Source organism: Lynx canadensis, chromosome D1 (assembly GCF_007474595.2).
Source record: "Lynx canadensis isolate LIC74 chromosome D1, mLynCan4.pri.v2, whole genome shotgun sequence".
Classification (NCBI taxonomy): Eukaryota; Metazoa; Chordata; class Mammalia; order Carnivora; family Felidae; genus Lynx; species Lynx canadensis.
This window is the reverse complement of record NC_044312.2, coordinates 63,096,109-63,114,332: the sequence shown is the minus strand read 5'-3', so window position 1 is coordinate 63,114,332 and position 18,224 is coordinate 63,096,109. Positions and strand designations below refer to the sequence as shown.

The window sequence follows — 18,224 nt, the reverse complement described above, 5'->3', positions numbered from 1 at the left end:
AAAAGGATTTTAATCTCAGAAGTGATATGATGACTTTTGAATTTCAGATATATTTTATAATCCTCTGCCTTAAGAATGCAGTGTGGAAGAAAGGGTTAATGACAAGGCCAGAGGATCTAAGGAAATAATCCAGGTGATAAACATTAGGAGTATGCACTAGGCGGTGACCCTAGGGGTTGAGAAGAATGAGTGGATCAAAAGGGGTTGAAATTCAGTCAACAGGAGTGGTGACAAAGTAAAAGGAGATATAAAAATGAATAAGAATGATTTCAGGTTTCTACATTGGGTTAGATAGGTAGATATAGTAATTATATAGAGAGAAGATAAAGGAGGTAGAGTGTATTTAGGGAGAATAAACAATTTGATTCGGTCTTGAATATGTTGAGTGTGTGCTATAGACATTGATGTATAGATAAGTGGAAAATGGATTTGTATTTCAGAAAGGTATTTGAATTAGAAACCTAGATTTGGAAGATATTAGACTATATAAGTGGTTTAAATATTGTAAATGGATGAACTCAATCAGAGAAAATGTACAGAACTGGGAAGGGAGGAGAGGATGAAGTTCTGGAATCAATAACGTATAATGGACAGATAGATGGAGAAGGTGTTGGGATGGAGGACATAGGAGGAACACAGTAGAGTGCTGTGTCGTGGAAACTGAGGGAAAATACTTAAAAAAAAATAACAGATTGATTTATTGTGTTCAGTAATGGCAAGAGGTGATATAGAGGATCCATTCAAGTGGACATTCCAAATTAGAAGTCATTGAATGGTAGTTTAGACATCTCTAAGCAGCATGATTACTCTTACCTGTAAATGAAAGTAGACCTATCTTAATTCAGGCATGTGGATGTCTCACCTTAAAGACATTATCTCAAGAACAGGGGATTCTCTGTATCTCACTTTATTCTTTTGTGTTTCACTTTCAGGTTCTCTCTTCTCATGAAGGTGGTAACCAGAGGTAGACACTGTGATAACCCCCCAGCAATGGAGAAATCATGATTTTTGTTTCTTTTCTCTCTTCCTTCTCTAAGCCATTGACGATGGCCCTTAGCAATTCCAGCTGGAGGTTACTGCAGCCTTCTTTTTTCCTGATGGGCATCCCCGGTTTAGAGGAAAGCCAGCACTGGATAGCAATGCCGCTGAGTGTCCTTTATCTCTTTGCTGTAATGGGCAATGTCACCATCATCTTTATCATCTGGACTGACCCATCCTTGCACCAGCCTATGTACCTCTTTCTGGCCATGCTCTCTGGCATTGACCTGGTGCTGGCGTCCTCCACTGCACCCAAAACCCTTGCAGTGCTCCTGGTTCATGCCCATGAGATTGGGTACACTGTCTGCCTGACCCAAATGTTCTTCATCCATGCGTTCTCTTCCATGGAGTCAGGTGTACTTGTGGCCATGGCTCTGGATCGCTATGTAGCCATTTGTCACCCTCTGCACCATTCCACCATCTTGCATCCAGGGATCATAGGGCGCATTGGAATGGCAGTGCTGGTACGGGGGTTACTCCTCCTCCTCCCCTTCCCTATCCTGTTGCAGAGACTTATCTTCTGCCAGGCCACCGTCATAGGCCATGCCTATTGTGAACATATGGCTGTGGTGAAACTTGCCTGCTCAGAAACCACAGTGAACCGAGCTTATGGGTTGGCAGTGGCCCTGCTTGTGGTTGGGCTAGATGTCATGGCCATTGGTATTTCTTATGCCTTCATCCTCCAGACAGTGCTGAAAGTACCGGGGGGTGAGGCCCGACTTAAGGCCTTTAGCACATGTGGGTCTCACATTTGTGTCATCCTGATCTTCTATGTTCCTGGAATATTCTCCTTCCTCACTCACCGCTTTGGCCACCACGTACCCCATCATGTCCATGTTCTTCTGGCCACACTCTACCTCCTCGTGCCACCTGCACTCAATCCTCTTGTCTATGGGGTGAAGACTCAACAGATCCGCCAGCGAGTACTCAGGGTATTCTCCCTAAAAGGATGGATCTGAACACATCCCAGTTATTATTTTCTGAGGCTCCTGTCAAAGGTACTGCCTGGAGTCCATGGCTGGTCTAAGCTATGAGGGTAGAGACCATTGCACAGTGAGGGGTCCTTCCAGTCCTGCTATCTCATGGCAAAGAACACCCCTGGGCACTGGCTCCATCACTTATTGGATTACTTGGATAGCAGGATTTGTGATTATTTTTCCCATCCTTTTTTTTACTCTTGATACCAATATTTATATACTCCTTGTGGTGAGGGACTGGGAGATAAAGTCAATAGATAATAGCTCTGGATATGCCATTTTTTCTGCCTTCACCCAATGATTGTGGAACATTGTCTAGTAAGGGAATGGTAAGTCCCAACCTTTGTCTGTTTTTAGTTTTAAAGTGTCTTGAACTTTCAAAAAGCTGGAGCTCTAGGGCACTGGTTTTCTTTGTAGTAAGAGAATGTCTCTCATAGCGTTTGAGATGTCCACTATGTGAGAAAACACCTGTATTACAATATGTTTCTCATTTATTTAAACAGACCTAAGGGGGACAATACTGTAATAGGCTCTATAAATAATATGTTATGATCCCTAATTTTATTTTTTATTTTGCTTAAAATTAAAAAAAATGTTTATTTATTTTTGAGAGAGAGACAGAGTGCTAGTGGGGGAAGGGCAGAGAGAGAGGGAGACAGAGAATCTGAAGCAGGCTCCAGGCTGTCAGCACAGAGCTAGACACGGGGGCTGGAACTCACAAACCGCAAGATCATGACCCATTCTGAAGTTGGTGCTTAACTGACTGAGCTACCCAGGTGCCCCTGATCCCTATTTTTAAAATATAAAGATATATGTATATAGTGGATTTCTTTTTTAAAAAGTTTTATTTATATTTTTTATTTATTATATTTAAATTCATTTATATTTTTTACTTAGGATAGAAGGGAATAAGACCAAGTATTGAATATATGTATGTTTATGAATATTAATTTAACAAAGCAAAAGTAATCATGTAATTATTATTATCTAATAACTATAACGTGCTAGAAGCTGGTGTTGGTAAATTTTTATTATAATTATAGATTATTATTATATTTATTAACAAATATAGAACTAGTTATGCCACTTGAGAGTAGAAATTTCTCTTTCTGAAATGTGGATATGGAATGATGTTCATTAGATCCCCACCCCACCTTTTGGTAACAGGAGCTAGGTTAAACTTACAAGAGAATTGTCATAATTGGTGTGTTGCATCATATTTGTTGGACATTGCCCTAAAATATTACTTAACTTTTGTGTTCCTAAAAAGTAGCACATTTTGTTCGGTTCTGGAAGAAGCAAGTCACTGCTGCCTTGAGGTAGGATACTCTGGGGTCAGTGGACTCCACAGTGGTCAAAAGGGGGGAATGGATGAGTTAGTGTTCCAGTTTCCCCTTTCTTGGTAAATTTCACTCCTAATAAATAGTTTTCAGGTACAGAGACTGAGTAGGAAATCTTCAGTTTGGGTGAATTAGGGAGGAATTGTATGAGTTCTTATTGTAGGAACAATTACACGTTCTCATCACGTTGGTTGTAGGCGCAGGACTTGAACTCTGGTGAGTTGGCCTGAGGAAGCCCAGGCTGTGGTGTATGTTGTATCCCATTCACTAGAAAACAACTATGTTGGCTCTAGAGGTACTTTGTTTAGGAAGGTTATTCAAAGTAGCTGTTTTTTCTCTAGTCACATTTACACTATTTGTGGAAGCTTGGGATGTGGGTATGATGGTGGGATCTGAAGAGCTTCTTGGGTCACAAGATGGAAACATGTACTGAAGATGGCAGAGCAACACTGTAGAAGAGCCTGTGTTCCCAATGCTCTCTGGGCCACCAACCCTGACTTAAACTTGAGACAGAAACTTGTTTAGTAGGTTAAGTCCCCTACCATAATTTGGAGAATGTTTTTTTTTAAATGTTTATTTATTTTTGAGAAAGAGAGACAGAGACAGAATGTGAGTTGGGGAGGATCAGAGAGAGAAGAGGCATGGAATCCAAAGCAGGCTCCAGGCTCTGAGCTGTCAGCGCAGAGCCTGACTTAGAGCTTGAACTCGAGAGCCATGAGGTCATGACCTGAGCTGAAGTTGGATGCTTAACCAACTGACCACCCAGGTGCCCCCAAATCCCAAATAGGCTCTGGCTATCAGCAGCCTCTCCCCCACTCATGCTGTCTCCGTTTCAAATAAATAAACTAAAAAAAAGGACATTTAAAAATATTACTACATATTTTATAATTTTTTTTTCTACTTTCACTCCTATCTGTAAAGGATTAGCTTTTCTGCTTGTTTAGCATCGTCCTTCCTTTTCACGAGACCAGTGTTCTTCAACTGTCTGTAGATTCTTTTATCTGTCTATTCATTGATGAGACTTACTGGTTTAGATAGGTGGTGACAGTTTCCTCAGAGGCTGTGAAGGTTACAGCTCCTGTTTTCTGGTTGTAAGACTCTGTAGGTCATTGTGCTGCGGTGTGCTAACAGGTAGAATTCCCCTCTGGTCGTTAAGAAGAAAATGAAAGGTGTACCAAGTTCCCTCTTTTTCTGCTGAAATAGAGAAGTTTTTATACCTGGAACCAGAGATGGTACAATATACTATGCTGATATGTGGAGCTACCTCTCCATACGTCTTGTCCATTTCTAGCGAGTACCCTACCTTGGAATTGATTTTGATTGTATCTGGCCTCACTGCAATGACAGGGTTTGGGGGTCAGCAGCATCTTCTTTTTATATAGGGAGATTATGTCCTAGCCACGTTGTGCACATAGAACACTACACTGATACAGCTGTCCAGCCCATACAAGAATAATGACCTCATGAATTCATGAAGGATATCTTTCAATTTCTGTCACCATTTCCATTGACTCTAAGCTTGGCATGTTCTCTGGATCTTTTAATGAACACATTTCCCATCTCTGCATCAAGATTTAACTTGTCCAGTTTCTCCTTCCCTAATTCATAATTCTCTACACAACTACCGACATTGGTTTGCAGCCTCTTCATTCTGGTTTTTCTGTGAAGCCAATCCTATGTGGCTTATGAATACCAGAAATTTTCCAAGTATTTGAACTGATAATTGTACACTTTCCTATATCTAGTACTGGTATTTAATTATCTTATTTTCATATTTCTTTAGCCATTAAAGAGAAACATTGGCAGATGTGGGAAGTAAATCATGTTTTCAGTCCAACATCTTGAATCAGAATTATTACAATTTTAATTTAATCTTGTGATATTACTTGTGTTGCATGCATTTTATGTGCTAGACTAGACACCAGGAAGACAGGAGTCTCTTATGTGTCATTTACTTCTCAATAACAAGTGCCTGACTTACTCCCCAACACAACAAACCTATTAATAATTATTTGTGGTACAGGATGAATGCACAAACTTGATATCTCTGGTGTGAATGCTTTCTTTCTATCTTTTTTTGGGTAACTTTTAGTGTGCTTTTCTGTTTGGAGGACAGATCTCCCATCCTAGAATTAGATGCTCCTCATTTGAGGGAGACAGGGTGACTCTTGATAGAAAGAAGCTCAGGAATGCTATGGGCAATTGAAAGTGCAGCTTTCTCACTCTTTATCTCCTCTGTTCTTAGTAGTTCAGATTGCATACAAGGAATTAAAGGGTGATCAAAGTAATGACAGTTAGAACCTAGTAACTTTCTTTTCCAGTAAGTCATGACTACAAAATATAGATGGGACCAGAGGACAAAGGGGAGGCCGTCAATTTCATTCTCTTACTTCTAGATCTTGAGATCCATTCCTACTTCTTCCCCCCACCTTGACATGGGTAGATTTAATGTGAAAATTGGGCTACTAGTACAATTACCCAGCCATCTGCAAGGAGGATTGCAGGAACCCCATAAACGGAGCCATGGAAGAATGTAAAATGTAAAAAGAATCATTGGCTTCTAGGGCTTTCTCTCAGGGAAACAGACCTTAGTGTTCTTATGCAGGTGTGTATGTAATAACTTGAATACAAGGTACAAGAGTCCACTGCTATACTTACAGATCCTCCAGGAAGGCAGTGAAACAGACAGAACATATTTCCTATGTCTGAGATGCATTAACCCCACACACTGCGCAATTGTATTAGTAATCCTTCTTTCCATATGGTAAACCAATCAAGGGAGAGGAGGAGCAGAAATTTCATTCCTATTATTTCCCCCTTATGGTGAGAGGAAGAAAAGCCTTCCTCTGGAAGTGGAGTGGAAGAATAAAGTTCTTCCCTAATAGGCAGCAGATGGCTCCTTTCACGTTCTGAATGAAGTTGATAATGTTACATGGGGGCGTGGGGGTGGGGTGGGAAAAAGGGCATCGGGATGGGGGCAGGATATTTTTGTGTGTGTGTGCTACATCATAAATTATGTCTCAATAAATTTCAAGAGAACAGAATATATTCTTTTTTTTTTTAATTTTTTTTTCAACGTTTATTTATTTTTGGGACAGAGAGAGACAGAGCATGAACAGGGGAGGGGCAGAGAGAGAGGGAGACACAGAATCGGAAACAGGCTCCAGGCTCCGAGCCGTCAGCCCAGAGCCTGACGCGGGGCTCGAACTCGCGGACCGCGAGATCATGACCTGGCTGAAGTCAGACGCTTAACCGACTGCGCCACCCAGGCGCCCCAAGAATATATTCTTTTAACAAACACAGAATTAAGTTGGAAAACAATAACAATAAGATGCCATGAAAAGCACTAAGCACTTGGAAGTTAAATAGCACACATCTAAATAATCCATGGCTGAAAAAAGAATCACAGAAGAAGTTAGACAATATTTCAAACTGACTGTTGGTAACATAGCAAAAGTTGTAGGACACAGCCCCCCGCCCCCCCAAAAAATTGAGACAAATTTATAATTTTCACTGCTTATAATAGAAAGAATGAAGATTTAAAAGCAATTATTTAAGTTGATGACTTGACAATTTAAAGAAAGAGGGGTAAGTTAAGCCCAGGTAACCAGGAGTAAGGAATTAATAAAGATAAGACTAGAATCAATAAAATTGAAAAGAGAAACAATAGAGAAAATCAAATTAACAAAAGAACAAAGTTGATTCTTTGGAAAGATTAATAAAGTTAATAAAGCCCTAATAAGACTTATAAAAGAAAAAGAGAGAAACACAGAAGATCAATATGGTGATTTAAGAAGTTATCATACAGATAATACAAAATATTAAAAGGATAATAAAAGTTTGTTACAACTTTAAACTCAAAAACCCAACAAATTTACCTATTAGATTTTAAGGCACACACTATGTGAATTTTAACCCCCATACATCCTAATTGCAGGCTTGTCTTTAGGAATTCTCAAGGGATAGTGTTTTCTTTTTCAAAGAAAATATTTTTTTCCTTGTCTTCCATTCCCTTCCTCCTTCTTTCCTCCTCCTCCTCCTCCTCTCCCTCTTCTTCCTCCCCCCTTCTTCTTCCCCTCCCTCTCTTGCTATCTCCCTCCCTTCTTTCCATCTCACCTTCCTTCCTTCCTTTTTTTCTTTTCTATGATTTTCCCCTAATTATCAACTAAGAATGTCTCCTTCTCAGCTTCTCCCCTTAAGGGAGACTGTATTGTAATAAGAGTTCTCCAGAGAAATGGAACTACAGTAAAACCTTGGATTTATTTAGAGTAACTTGTTCTGCAGGTGTTCCACAAGATGGAGCAAACATTTCTAATAAATTTTAAACCTGATAAACAAACAATGTCTTGCAATAGAAGTAGTAAGTGATGCAGAATGTCACATGATCACAACTGAGCCAAGGGGGTCTTAAAATTTGCTTTGATATACCAGTACTTTGGATTACAAGCATGTTTCCAGAGCTAATTACTCTCACAAACCAAGGTTTTACTGTAATAGGATATAGATAGATATAAGAGGAGATTTGTTACAGGAACTGGCTCATGTGGTAATGGAGGCTGATAAGTCCCACAATCTGTCTGCAAGCAAGAGAACCAGGAAAGCTGGTGGTATAATTTATTCTGAGTCTCAAGGCCTGAGAAGCAGGAGAGCACTGGTGTAAATCCTGGTCTGAGGCCAGCAGCTGCTAGTCTAAGTATAGGAGTCTGAAGGCTGTGGTTCCAGGTGCTCTGATGTTCAAAGGCAGGGAAGAAATTGACATCTCAGCTCGAGATGAGAGGGGATTTCCCCTTCCTTTGTCTTCTTGTGTTTTATTAAGGCTTTCAATAGATTGGTTCATGTGGGCCCACATTGGTGAGGGTGGGTCTTTTAATCAACTGAACGAAATGCTAATCAATTCCAGAAACACCCTCACAGTTACATCCAGATGTAAAGTTTTGCCAGCTATCTGGGTATTCCTTAGCCCAGGTAACTTGACACATAAAACTAACCATCAGATATATGAACTCCCAACAGACTCCTTCCTTCTTCCTTCTCCTCCCTGGCTTTGTGTTTTTTCTCCAAGAAATGTGATCTGTAAATGTAGATTGGACCTGGACTCTCTCTTTATGCTAATGACCATATAATGAGAAAAATGTATATAAATGGAACAGGTAGGCATTAGCTGTGAAGGTTTACACTTTTAGTTGATTTCAACTTGAAGGAAAGTCTAAATAGTGTGTGAGAGCCTCTATGAGAAAGAAAATATAAGGGCATGAAGGAATTAATTTATGTTTAAAATATGAGCCCAGCACTATTCTAAGTGGTATTTATATATTGATTCTTTTAACCTTCATGAGGACCCTGTGATGTAGGGGAACTATTATTATTTTCATGTTAAATAAGAAAACTGAGACTCAGAGACACAAAGTGATTTTTTTAAGTAACACAGCTTATAAGTGACTGTGCTGGGATTTTAACCCAGGTAGCCCATCCTACAGTCTTTTTCATCATAGCACCCTGCTCTCCATTCTAAACCACATTGGTGGTAATTTGCACTATTGAGATATCACTCCGTGCCACATTTTACTGATGTTCCATTTTGTGCTGATAAGATTTTCCACAGGTTCATCAAATATGTGAGTAACCAAATTCAAGAATCTTATTCTGAGGGTCTGTTCTTGAGTCCCCTTCTAGTACCATATCATGCAGGGTATAAGCAGGAAACTACTAGAAAAGAGTTTAACTGAAAGGAGTTTAAAAAGGGAATATTTATTGAGGTGTTGCAAGGGTCAAGTACCAACAAGAAGTACTCAGGAGCTAGCCACTGCCACCCAGAAGGGGAGGGAGCAGTATTACTCCAACCTGGGGGGCTGTGGTGCTGTGGAAGAGGGGCTTCTTACTAGGATCTCTGGCTAGGGAGAAACACAACCATGGTTAGAACTGTATCAGACCAAAAAGTGGGGGTAGCAATAAGTACCCTGGCCCCTCTCTCCTCCTATATTTGATGTCCTAAAGGTGAGTACTGTTGTCTGAACTGGAAGTCCAAGAGTCAGGTTGGGGAACAGAGCTGAAGCAGGACATAGAAGAGATCAGCCTCCATGAACACAGAGCAGAGCAAAGAAAGAGGAAATGGATTTGTAGCCACATAGAGAATAAACAGCACACTAGGTTGAACAAACTGTTTGCCTTTTCTGTGGCTGGACCCAGGAGGTCAAGGAGAAAAAGATCACACAATGAATCTGACTGGTTTTACTTTAACTTCTTTATCACAAATCCATAAGAGATATTCAACAATGTCTGCAGCTGGAATGAGTACCCACTCAGAAATGTGGTTCTAAATACATTGAAGGGATAGGAAGGAGTCAGATTATATATGACTTTGATTTCACTAATTAGGTAAACATGTTTTGAACCTACTACATTCTAAACACTATGAGTAACACCACATTAATGGGGGACAAAATTGACATGGATTTAATTCATGTGTAATGTTGAATAGTGCATGTTAAGAAAGTTAGTTTTATTTTATGAAAAATGGAAAGCCACTGATACTATAATGTAGTGTAATTAGTGTAAAGGAATCTTGATGACGGCAGGGACCTTAACTACTTTATTTACCTTTATACCTGTGACAAATCTAGAACTGGACATATAGCTGATAATAAAAAGTAAATATGTATATTACACCTGTGACATGTGTCAACTATACTTGAATAAAAAATACTTATCCAGTGACTAATTTTACATAGTGTTAATTAGCTGCATGAATTCATGAAGATACCAAACAGCAGAGCTTAACACAGGATAATGTGAAAAGCAGGAAAAAGTATAGTTTTGTTGAGAAATTCTGGAAAGTTTCAATATAAGATTTCAGGATGTTGAAAGTGGTATAATGTTTAGGAGGATAGTCTGTGGAGTTGAGCAGACAGATATAGATTTGAATTTCAAGTCAGTTTCAAATCCTGTCCTTCACATTGCAACTATAGGCACCCACTAGCACCATACCATAAGGTGAGATGAAGGTTCTTAAGAGATCCAGCTCATTAGCCTCAGGATCCTAGACTCCCAAGCTAAGACTATTCCCAGATGGCTTGGAGAAGGGGGTAGTACAGTGTGAGGAGTTACCCTAGATCATGAAACTCATAAAACTTTGACAGAGCCTCCTGCATGCCTGACACTGTGACAGCCAGGGTTTGTTTGTTTCGTTGCATATTCCCCTGGCTGGAGAGCCTCACCGTGTGCAACAAGGCCATGTCCGAGCTCAGCCCCAACTCTTTGCCCTCGTTCCCAGATACAACTTTTAACCCTTTCCCAGGTGGAGAGACCAATGGAAGGTAAAGAAAGGCAAATTGAGAAATTCAACAGTGAGCCAGATTCATAGACTGGGACAGAACCCTGGGGAGGTGGACTGCCTCCATTGATCCCTCCCAGTGTCCTTGACAGTGGCTGGTTTACTTACTACTGCAGGAGGGGCCATGAAGATGCCCCCAGGCTGGTTCTTCCTTCTGGGCTCCTTCCCCTCTCCTGGCTATCGCTGCCTGTGCTGGGCCTTTTGTTGCTGAGAGCAGATCTGTCCCTCTCTTACCACTCCTGGGTTTGGGATATAAATCATAGCCATGAAATCACCTGGTCTCAGTCTGACTCCCCTGGGCCCACCCCATGGCACTCCTCAGTGTCACCCAACTGCCTCTGGGGCAGGTCATCTCACTCCAGCAAGAGGAGCCTGCAATGGCTTTGGAGGCCTCTCTTGGCCACTCTGGGAACAAACCTAGCCCAGGACATGGGCCCTGCAGGTGGACAGCTCTGCCAGGTTGAGTTGTTAGAATAAAAAGTGTTTCTTCTTCTTGTCTCAGCTTGGTTTCCTCTCCACTCAGTCTAGCAAGTAGTCAGTTCTGTTGTAATGGGACACAGGAGTTCTGAAAAATCACCATGCTATGCAAAACCCCACACAAGATACCATAGGACTTATGGAAAAATAGAGTTAGCATAGTACTAAAAAATGTTGTCAGTGACACATAAAAAAGATCGAAAACTAGGATAAACTATAGCAGAATTTGACACGTTAAGAGGGTAAGAGAAATACAAATGCTACAATGAACACAACACTTTATGTTGAGAAGGACATGAAGTTGCTTGTGGACGTGGATGCAAGGGCTGCAGCTTGTGAGTCATGGTGAAGTGATAAAAGGAGATTTGTTTGAAATCAGACAGAAAATTGTAAAGTGAGGGAAGGTGGCTGGTGGGTGTTAGCAGTGTGTGTGTGTGTGTGTGTGTGTGTGTGTGTGTGTGTGTGGTGTATTCTGTGATGCTCACTCTCAGCTTGATGCAGTTTCTGTGTTTGGATTGCACAAAGGCAAATGTGAAATTCACTTATCCTCAAATCGTTTCATAATGTATCAGTGGTGTTGGACCATGTTTGTACATTTAAACCAAGTGACATAGCAGAACTGACTGTATCTCCCTTTTCCTGTGTCAACAGTCTTCCACTCTCCTGAACCTTCCACCTCAGTATTTGAAGATTCCAAGGACTAAGGACTTAAAAAAAAAATCTCTATTGCACGCACATCCTGTAAGAGTCATCTTTGTGTATTGCCCTCACTTCCTCACCGTTTTAATCTACAACCATATAAAAATATGTCCTATGGCTGCATTGAACCTGCTTTCGTTAATAACTTCCATATTGCTTAATTGAATGAACATTGAATTATAGAGAGTCCCAACAGGGAACAGATGGCCCACTCAAATTAGAGTAATTAGTGGGGCATCTGGGTGGCTTAGTCAATTGAGTGTCCCAACTCTTGATTTTGGCTCAGGTCATGATCCCAGAGTCCTGCGATGGAGCCCTGCGCTAGACATGGAGCCTGTTTGAGATTCTCTCTCTCTCTCTCTGCCACTGCCCTGCTTGTGCGAGCTCTCTCTCTCTCTAAAATGAAAAAAAAAATAATAATAGAGAAAGATTTATGTACAAAGGGACTATTTATAAAAATGTCACCAATAAAAGATCCCAAGTGATAGTGCAATTATGTTGCGTTAGTAACAGCACTTGTCACCAGCTTTAGATGTGAAGGGATGAGTCACTAGATTTTTGAAGTAGGGAGTTGGCATAGAGAAGGTTACCTTGAGAGGACCTTTTTTGATTGATGTTGAATTTATTCTATCTCTTCAGGCATGAGTTATGTTTGTGAAGTTAAAAAAAAGTTTATTTGGGGCGCCTGGGTGGGTGGCACAGTCGGCTAAGCGTCCGACTTCAGCCAGGTCACGATCTCGCGGTCCATGAGTTCGAGCCCCGCGTCAGGCTCTGGGCTGATGGCTCGGAGCCTGGAGCCTGTTTCCGATTCTGTGTCTCCCTCTCTCTCTGCCCCTCCCCCGTTCATGCTCTGTCTCTCTCTGTCCCAAAAATAAAAATAAACGCTGAAAAAAAAATTTTAAAAAAAGTTTATTTATTTATTTATTTATTTATTTAGGAGAGAAAGCATGAGTGGGGGAGGAGCAGAGAGAGAGAGGGAGAGAGAGAATTCCAAGCAAGGTCCATGCTCAGCATGGAGCCTGATGTGGAGCTTGATCTCATGGCCATGAGATCCTGACCTGAACCGAAATCAAGGGTTGGACACTCCACTGACTGAGCCACCCAGGTGCCACATGTTTGTGAACTTTAATGCCACTCTCTTCTGTTGATTTTGTTCAAATATCTGGTTGTATTTGGTGTTAGATAAAATTGTACTGGACAGGATGCACAAGCGGAAGTTGATTTTATTCTTATGCCTTTGCCAGCAAGGGGAAAGAGAGCACAGATTAAGTCTGGATACTCAATTGTCAAAAGGCAAGGTTGAGCTGGGGCAAGTTGTCAGGTGGAATAGGTTTAAACCCTGGAGTGAGCAAGTGGAAAAGTATTGGAGGATTTCAGTGGGAAGTTAATCAATAGGATGTGTCTAACACATTGAATTACTCCTGAGGATTACTAATGATTTTGTCTATGATTAGGCCATCTGTATTTGCTAATTGGTGCCCTTAGAGGTTAGGCTGGTGCCCTCTACAGGGACTGGAAGATGGGGTGCCATCTCTTTCAATGTTTACATTTCAGGAGATAGTTCCCAGATCCTTGAGAAAGACATGTCCTAGGTTGTAAAACTGACCAGAGGTTAAGAGAAGATTTATATACACTGCAAAGGGGCAGCGAAGGAATTTATAATTACACATTTGCTTAAACAAGTGTTTTAAGAAAGCAAAGGCCAGGGGCCTATACTCAGAAAAAACTTTCTAAAGTTTAGCCATCTTGGTCATTGATTGTTTGTTTTTTCTCTTAGTAGGCAATGTGAGGATGCTGTTGTATTTGGTTGATGTATCATGTTGTCTAGGAACTGTAGGGTGTCCTGATAGCTTGATTTATGCCTGAGCTTATGCCCCATGCTTAATGGGGCATGATTGTTTATAGCCATGTGGGTCACTGTCCTGTTTTCTGACTCAATCTTTAATATTCTGGAATACTCACCACTGTTTCTTGACTTTTGGCCTACTTCTTTGTCCAGGAGTATATATGCAGGATAGAAGAACTGCTTGACTACTATTCCTATGGTACTCATTTTTTAGCAGCTTGATTTTCTCATGGCCTTCTGCTTCTTTTAGTATCAGACGTCTCTGAATCTGAATCAACATTATTTTTGTAGCAGTTTTTTTCCTGTGTACCTTTTGGGCTCCCATTATTTTCCATAATTCTATCACAATAGTCTTTTGTCTTTTGGAGTTTCCTCATATTTTTTGTTTCATAAATGACTCTCCATTTGTTTTGTATCATGTTATGGGTTGATTTATTATTGAATATCTTGTCAGTATTGTTAGGTTTTGGAATGGGAGTAGGGAGGTGCAGTGAGTGCTGAATTTGTCATGTTGATCCAGAAATATTTGGAACTTATTTACTCTTTAGAATTTTTGAGACTTTCCTTATAGCTTATTATTTTATCATTTCCTGAAAATAATGCATGAAAAGAACATGATGTATATTATCTGTTTTTACTTGGTGTTAGCTATTCAGCATTCATTCAAATCCACCTTTGTATAACTTTCCATTATCATAGAGACTGGGAAACAAAAAATACTCAACTTTGGAGTCTGGTAATTGGAGATTAACATCAGATTAATTTATGACCAATCAGATATAAAGGTCTGTAGAGGCTTCCTTTTCCATCTCTTCTTCTTGGCTGGAGTTTAATGTGGAGGATGGTGGTCATTGCTTTGAATGGCAGAGCAGAGAAGTAGAAAAAGCCTGGCCTTTTGTTGGTATAGTAGAAGTGTTATAACAACTCAACTACCTGAATCTGTGTGTGTGTGTGTGTGTGTGTGTGTGTGTGTGTATGTGTGTGTGTGGTGAGATAAAGAAACTCCAATTTGGTTAAGCCACTATAATCTAGTGTGTTTTATACAGCTAAGCACATCCCTAATTGGTAGTTGACTAACGTTTCCCCTTTTTGATGTTTTGTGCCTTGTACAAGATAGTACATTGTTGTGACACTTCTAGCTTCTGTTCACTCTTCACTCACTTTCCAGAGTAGGAGTATCTTATTATTAGTGATTGATGTAAAGGAGAAAAAAAAAATGGGCATGTAGAGCTCAGTCCCTTTCTCTCTTCTTGTCTCTGCAACATGTGTCTCTATGGCTCTCAGCCATGTGGTAACTCCAGTTGTAAAGGTCCTATGTCTTCAGGGTCCTATGTCTCAGCAGTTTGGGAGAGTCATTTGATTCAAGACGTTGTTAGCATTTGTTTAATTAACAGGGTATATTGAAACAATATAAAAAGCATTCACAATCCATATTTAGATAAAGAATTCTCAACAAAATACTAGAAAACAGAATTCAGCAAAATATAAAAATGATTATATACTATAATCAAGTGTGTTTTATCTAAAAAATGTAAGATTGGTGAAAATCAACTAATGCAACATACCATATCAATGGAATATAAACCCAAACCACATGATCATCTCAAGATGTAGAAAAAGCATTTGACAAAATCCAGTACTCTTTCAAGATAAAGACACTTAAAAACTAGGAATAGAAGGGAGCTCCCTCAACTTGATGAAGCCCATCTATTAAAACCCTATAGCTAACATTATACTTGATGATGCAAGATTGGAGATTTTCTCTCTAAGATGGGGAATAAGATACAGAGGTCTGTTCCCACACTTCTATTCAACATACTGAAGTTCTAGCCAGGGCAGAGGCAAAAAACTAAAATAAAGGCACTTGGTTGTAAAGGAAGGAGTAAAACTATCTCTATTTGCAGACGACATGATCTTGTATGTAGAAAAAAGCTATTATAAGTAATAAACAAGTAATAAACAAGGAGATAAGGTAATTTGTACATAAATTATTTGTATTTTTTATGCTAGCAATGAACTATTCAAATAAGAAAACAATTTCATTTAACACCAGAAATAATTAAATATTTAAGAGTAAACTTAACAAGTGGCAGGCAAAATGTGTACTCTGAAAACTTCAAAATGTTGAGAAGAAATTAAAGAGAAATTAAATAAAGGGAAAGATATCTTTTGTTCATGAGAAGAGATAATATCGAGATGGCAATACTCCTGAAATTGATCCACAGATTCTGTGAAGTCCCTATCAAAATTTCAACTGCCTTTTGGCAGAAATGGACAGGTTCATCTTAAAATTCATATGGAAATTCAAGGGACCAAGAAGAGCTAAATAATATTTTAAAAAAAGAATAAAGTTGGTGGACTCACACTTCCAAACTTACTACACAGTTATAATAATCAAAACAGCATGGTATTAATATGAGGATGTATATATAGTTCAATGGAATAGAATTGAAAATTCAGAAATAAACTCTCATACCTATGGTTAACTGGTTTTTAACAAAGTTATGAAATCAATTTGATGAGAGGAATAGCCTTTTCAACAAATGGTGCTGGGATAATTGGATATGCAGGATGCATATCATTTTCTCACATATCATATATAAAAGTTAAAATGAATCATAGGCTTAAATGCAAGAACTAAAACTATAAAACCCTTAGAAGATAATATAGGAACAAATCTTTATGACATTGACATTAGGCAAAACCTATGGGACCAAAAGCATGAGCAATAAAGAAAAATATATGAGTTAGATGTCATCAAAATTAAAAACGTCCATGCTTCAAAGAATACCATCAAGACATTAAAAAGACAACCCTACAGCATAAGAGAACATACATGCAAATCATATCTCTGATAAGGAACTTGTATATAGAATATTCAAAGAACTCTTACAACTTAATAATAAGAGGACAAACAACCCAACTAAAAATCCAGTTTAAAATTGGACAAATGATCTGAATGGACATTACCCTAAAGAAGACATGCACGTGGCCAGTATGCATGTGAACACATACATGCTCGACTTCACTAGCTATCAGGAAGCTCAAATCAAAAACCACAATGGAATACTACCTCACACCACCTAGGATACTTTAATCAAAAAAGATAGATACAAGCAAATGAAAAATGGACTTTTTATTGTAGAATGGTCTTAGATTTTTAGAATAGTGTTAGTTGTGAAGATAGTGTAGAATTCCCATATATCCCACTCCTATCTTCTCTATTGTTATTAATTTCTTTGGTACAGTACATTTGTCACCTTTCACTAACCAATATTGATACAGTATTATTAACTAAAGTAATGCTTTATTCAGATTTTTAAAATGTTTACCTAATGTCTTTTTTTCTGTTCCAGGATTCCATCAGGACACAACATTACATTTAGATGCCAGGTCTCCACAATCCTTTTGCTTTGATACTTTTCTTATGATTGGACCAGGATTATGTGTTTTTGGAGAAATGCCAAAGAGGTAAAATCTATTCTCATCATATCATATCAGAGATACTTATTATGTACATGATTTGCCAGTGTTGATGTAAACTTGATCACCTAACTGACATAGTGTTTGTTGGGTTTCTTCATTTGTTTTTTAACCGACTGAGCCACCCAGGCACCCTAGTTTCTTCATTTGTAAACTGATTCTTTTTCCCACTTCCCATACTGTACTCTTGGGAGAGAAATAACGAGTTATGCGCTTAAGAAGTAAGTAATTATGTTCCAGCTATTTGAGGATGGTGTATATACATAAATTATTTGGAAATTTTTACATGGGAGATTTGTCTATTATTCTCCATTTATTTATTGAATCATCTACTTATATCAGTGTAGACTTATGGATATTTATCTTGTACATTGGGTATTAATCCCATACCAGGACTTCTGATGTGTAAAGAACTTAGAAGTCTTCACTCCTGTCCTTACAAGAAGAAAAATTAGAAAAAAAGGAATATTAATAATTTTTCTTGAATCCATAAGGGAATTGATTGTTGCAGGGCAAAGTGCCACCCCAAAATTTGGAGAGATAGGAAAACACAGAGAATCAGTTTACTTAGAGTAGAAGCTGCTGGAGTCACAAACTGGTAGGAAGACGTCAAAGGTAATTTTGGCATATTGCTGGAGTATGAGTGTAGTTTAGTATGAAAATGAGAAATATTGGGGACTACAGTCGTAGGGAAGCCCCACACTTAATATCCAGCAATTCCAGCAGATTCTCACAGTATAGATCCAAGATGGGCCCCCTGGATTTTGGCAGGAGGAGGGGAGAAGTTAACATTATGAAATAATCCCAGAGCATTCTCCATGATAAAGGCCTCATCTCCATGGGGAAGAGACTTTATTACAGCCATTTCCCACCTAGAGGAAGGGATTCCTCTGACACCAGGAAGTCAGTTAGCCCTGTCACCTCAGTTTTCTTGTGGGTCCAGGAAGTCGTTGATTTTCAGTTGTTCAACTTTTTCTTGATGTGAGGATGGGAATGACAACTTCTAAACTTTCTTTACACATTTAACCTGAAAA

General features: G+C 39.2%; 1 protein-coding gene across 1 annotated transcript; it reads left to right on the top strand.

The window, feature by feature from the left end:
- The first annotated feature begins 1,001 nt into the window (after positions 1 to 1,001).
- LOC115524627 (olfactory receptor 52L1) lies at positions 1,002 to 1,997 on the top strand. The gene has a single exon (XM_030331082.1). It carries the CDS (start codon positions 1,002 to 1,004, stop codon positions 1,995 to 1,997), a length of 996 nt encoding a protein of 331 aa, XP_030186942.1.
- The last annotated feature ends 16,227 nt before the right edge of the window (positions 1,998 to 18,224 follow it).

What these genes read in the sequence shown, in the direction of transcription:
- LOC115524627 (XM_030331082.1), top strand. Translation starts at nt 1,002, where the DNA reads ATGATTTTTGTTTCTTTTCTCTCTTCCTTCTCTAAGCCATTGACGATG.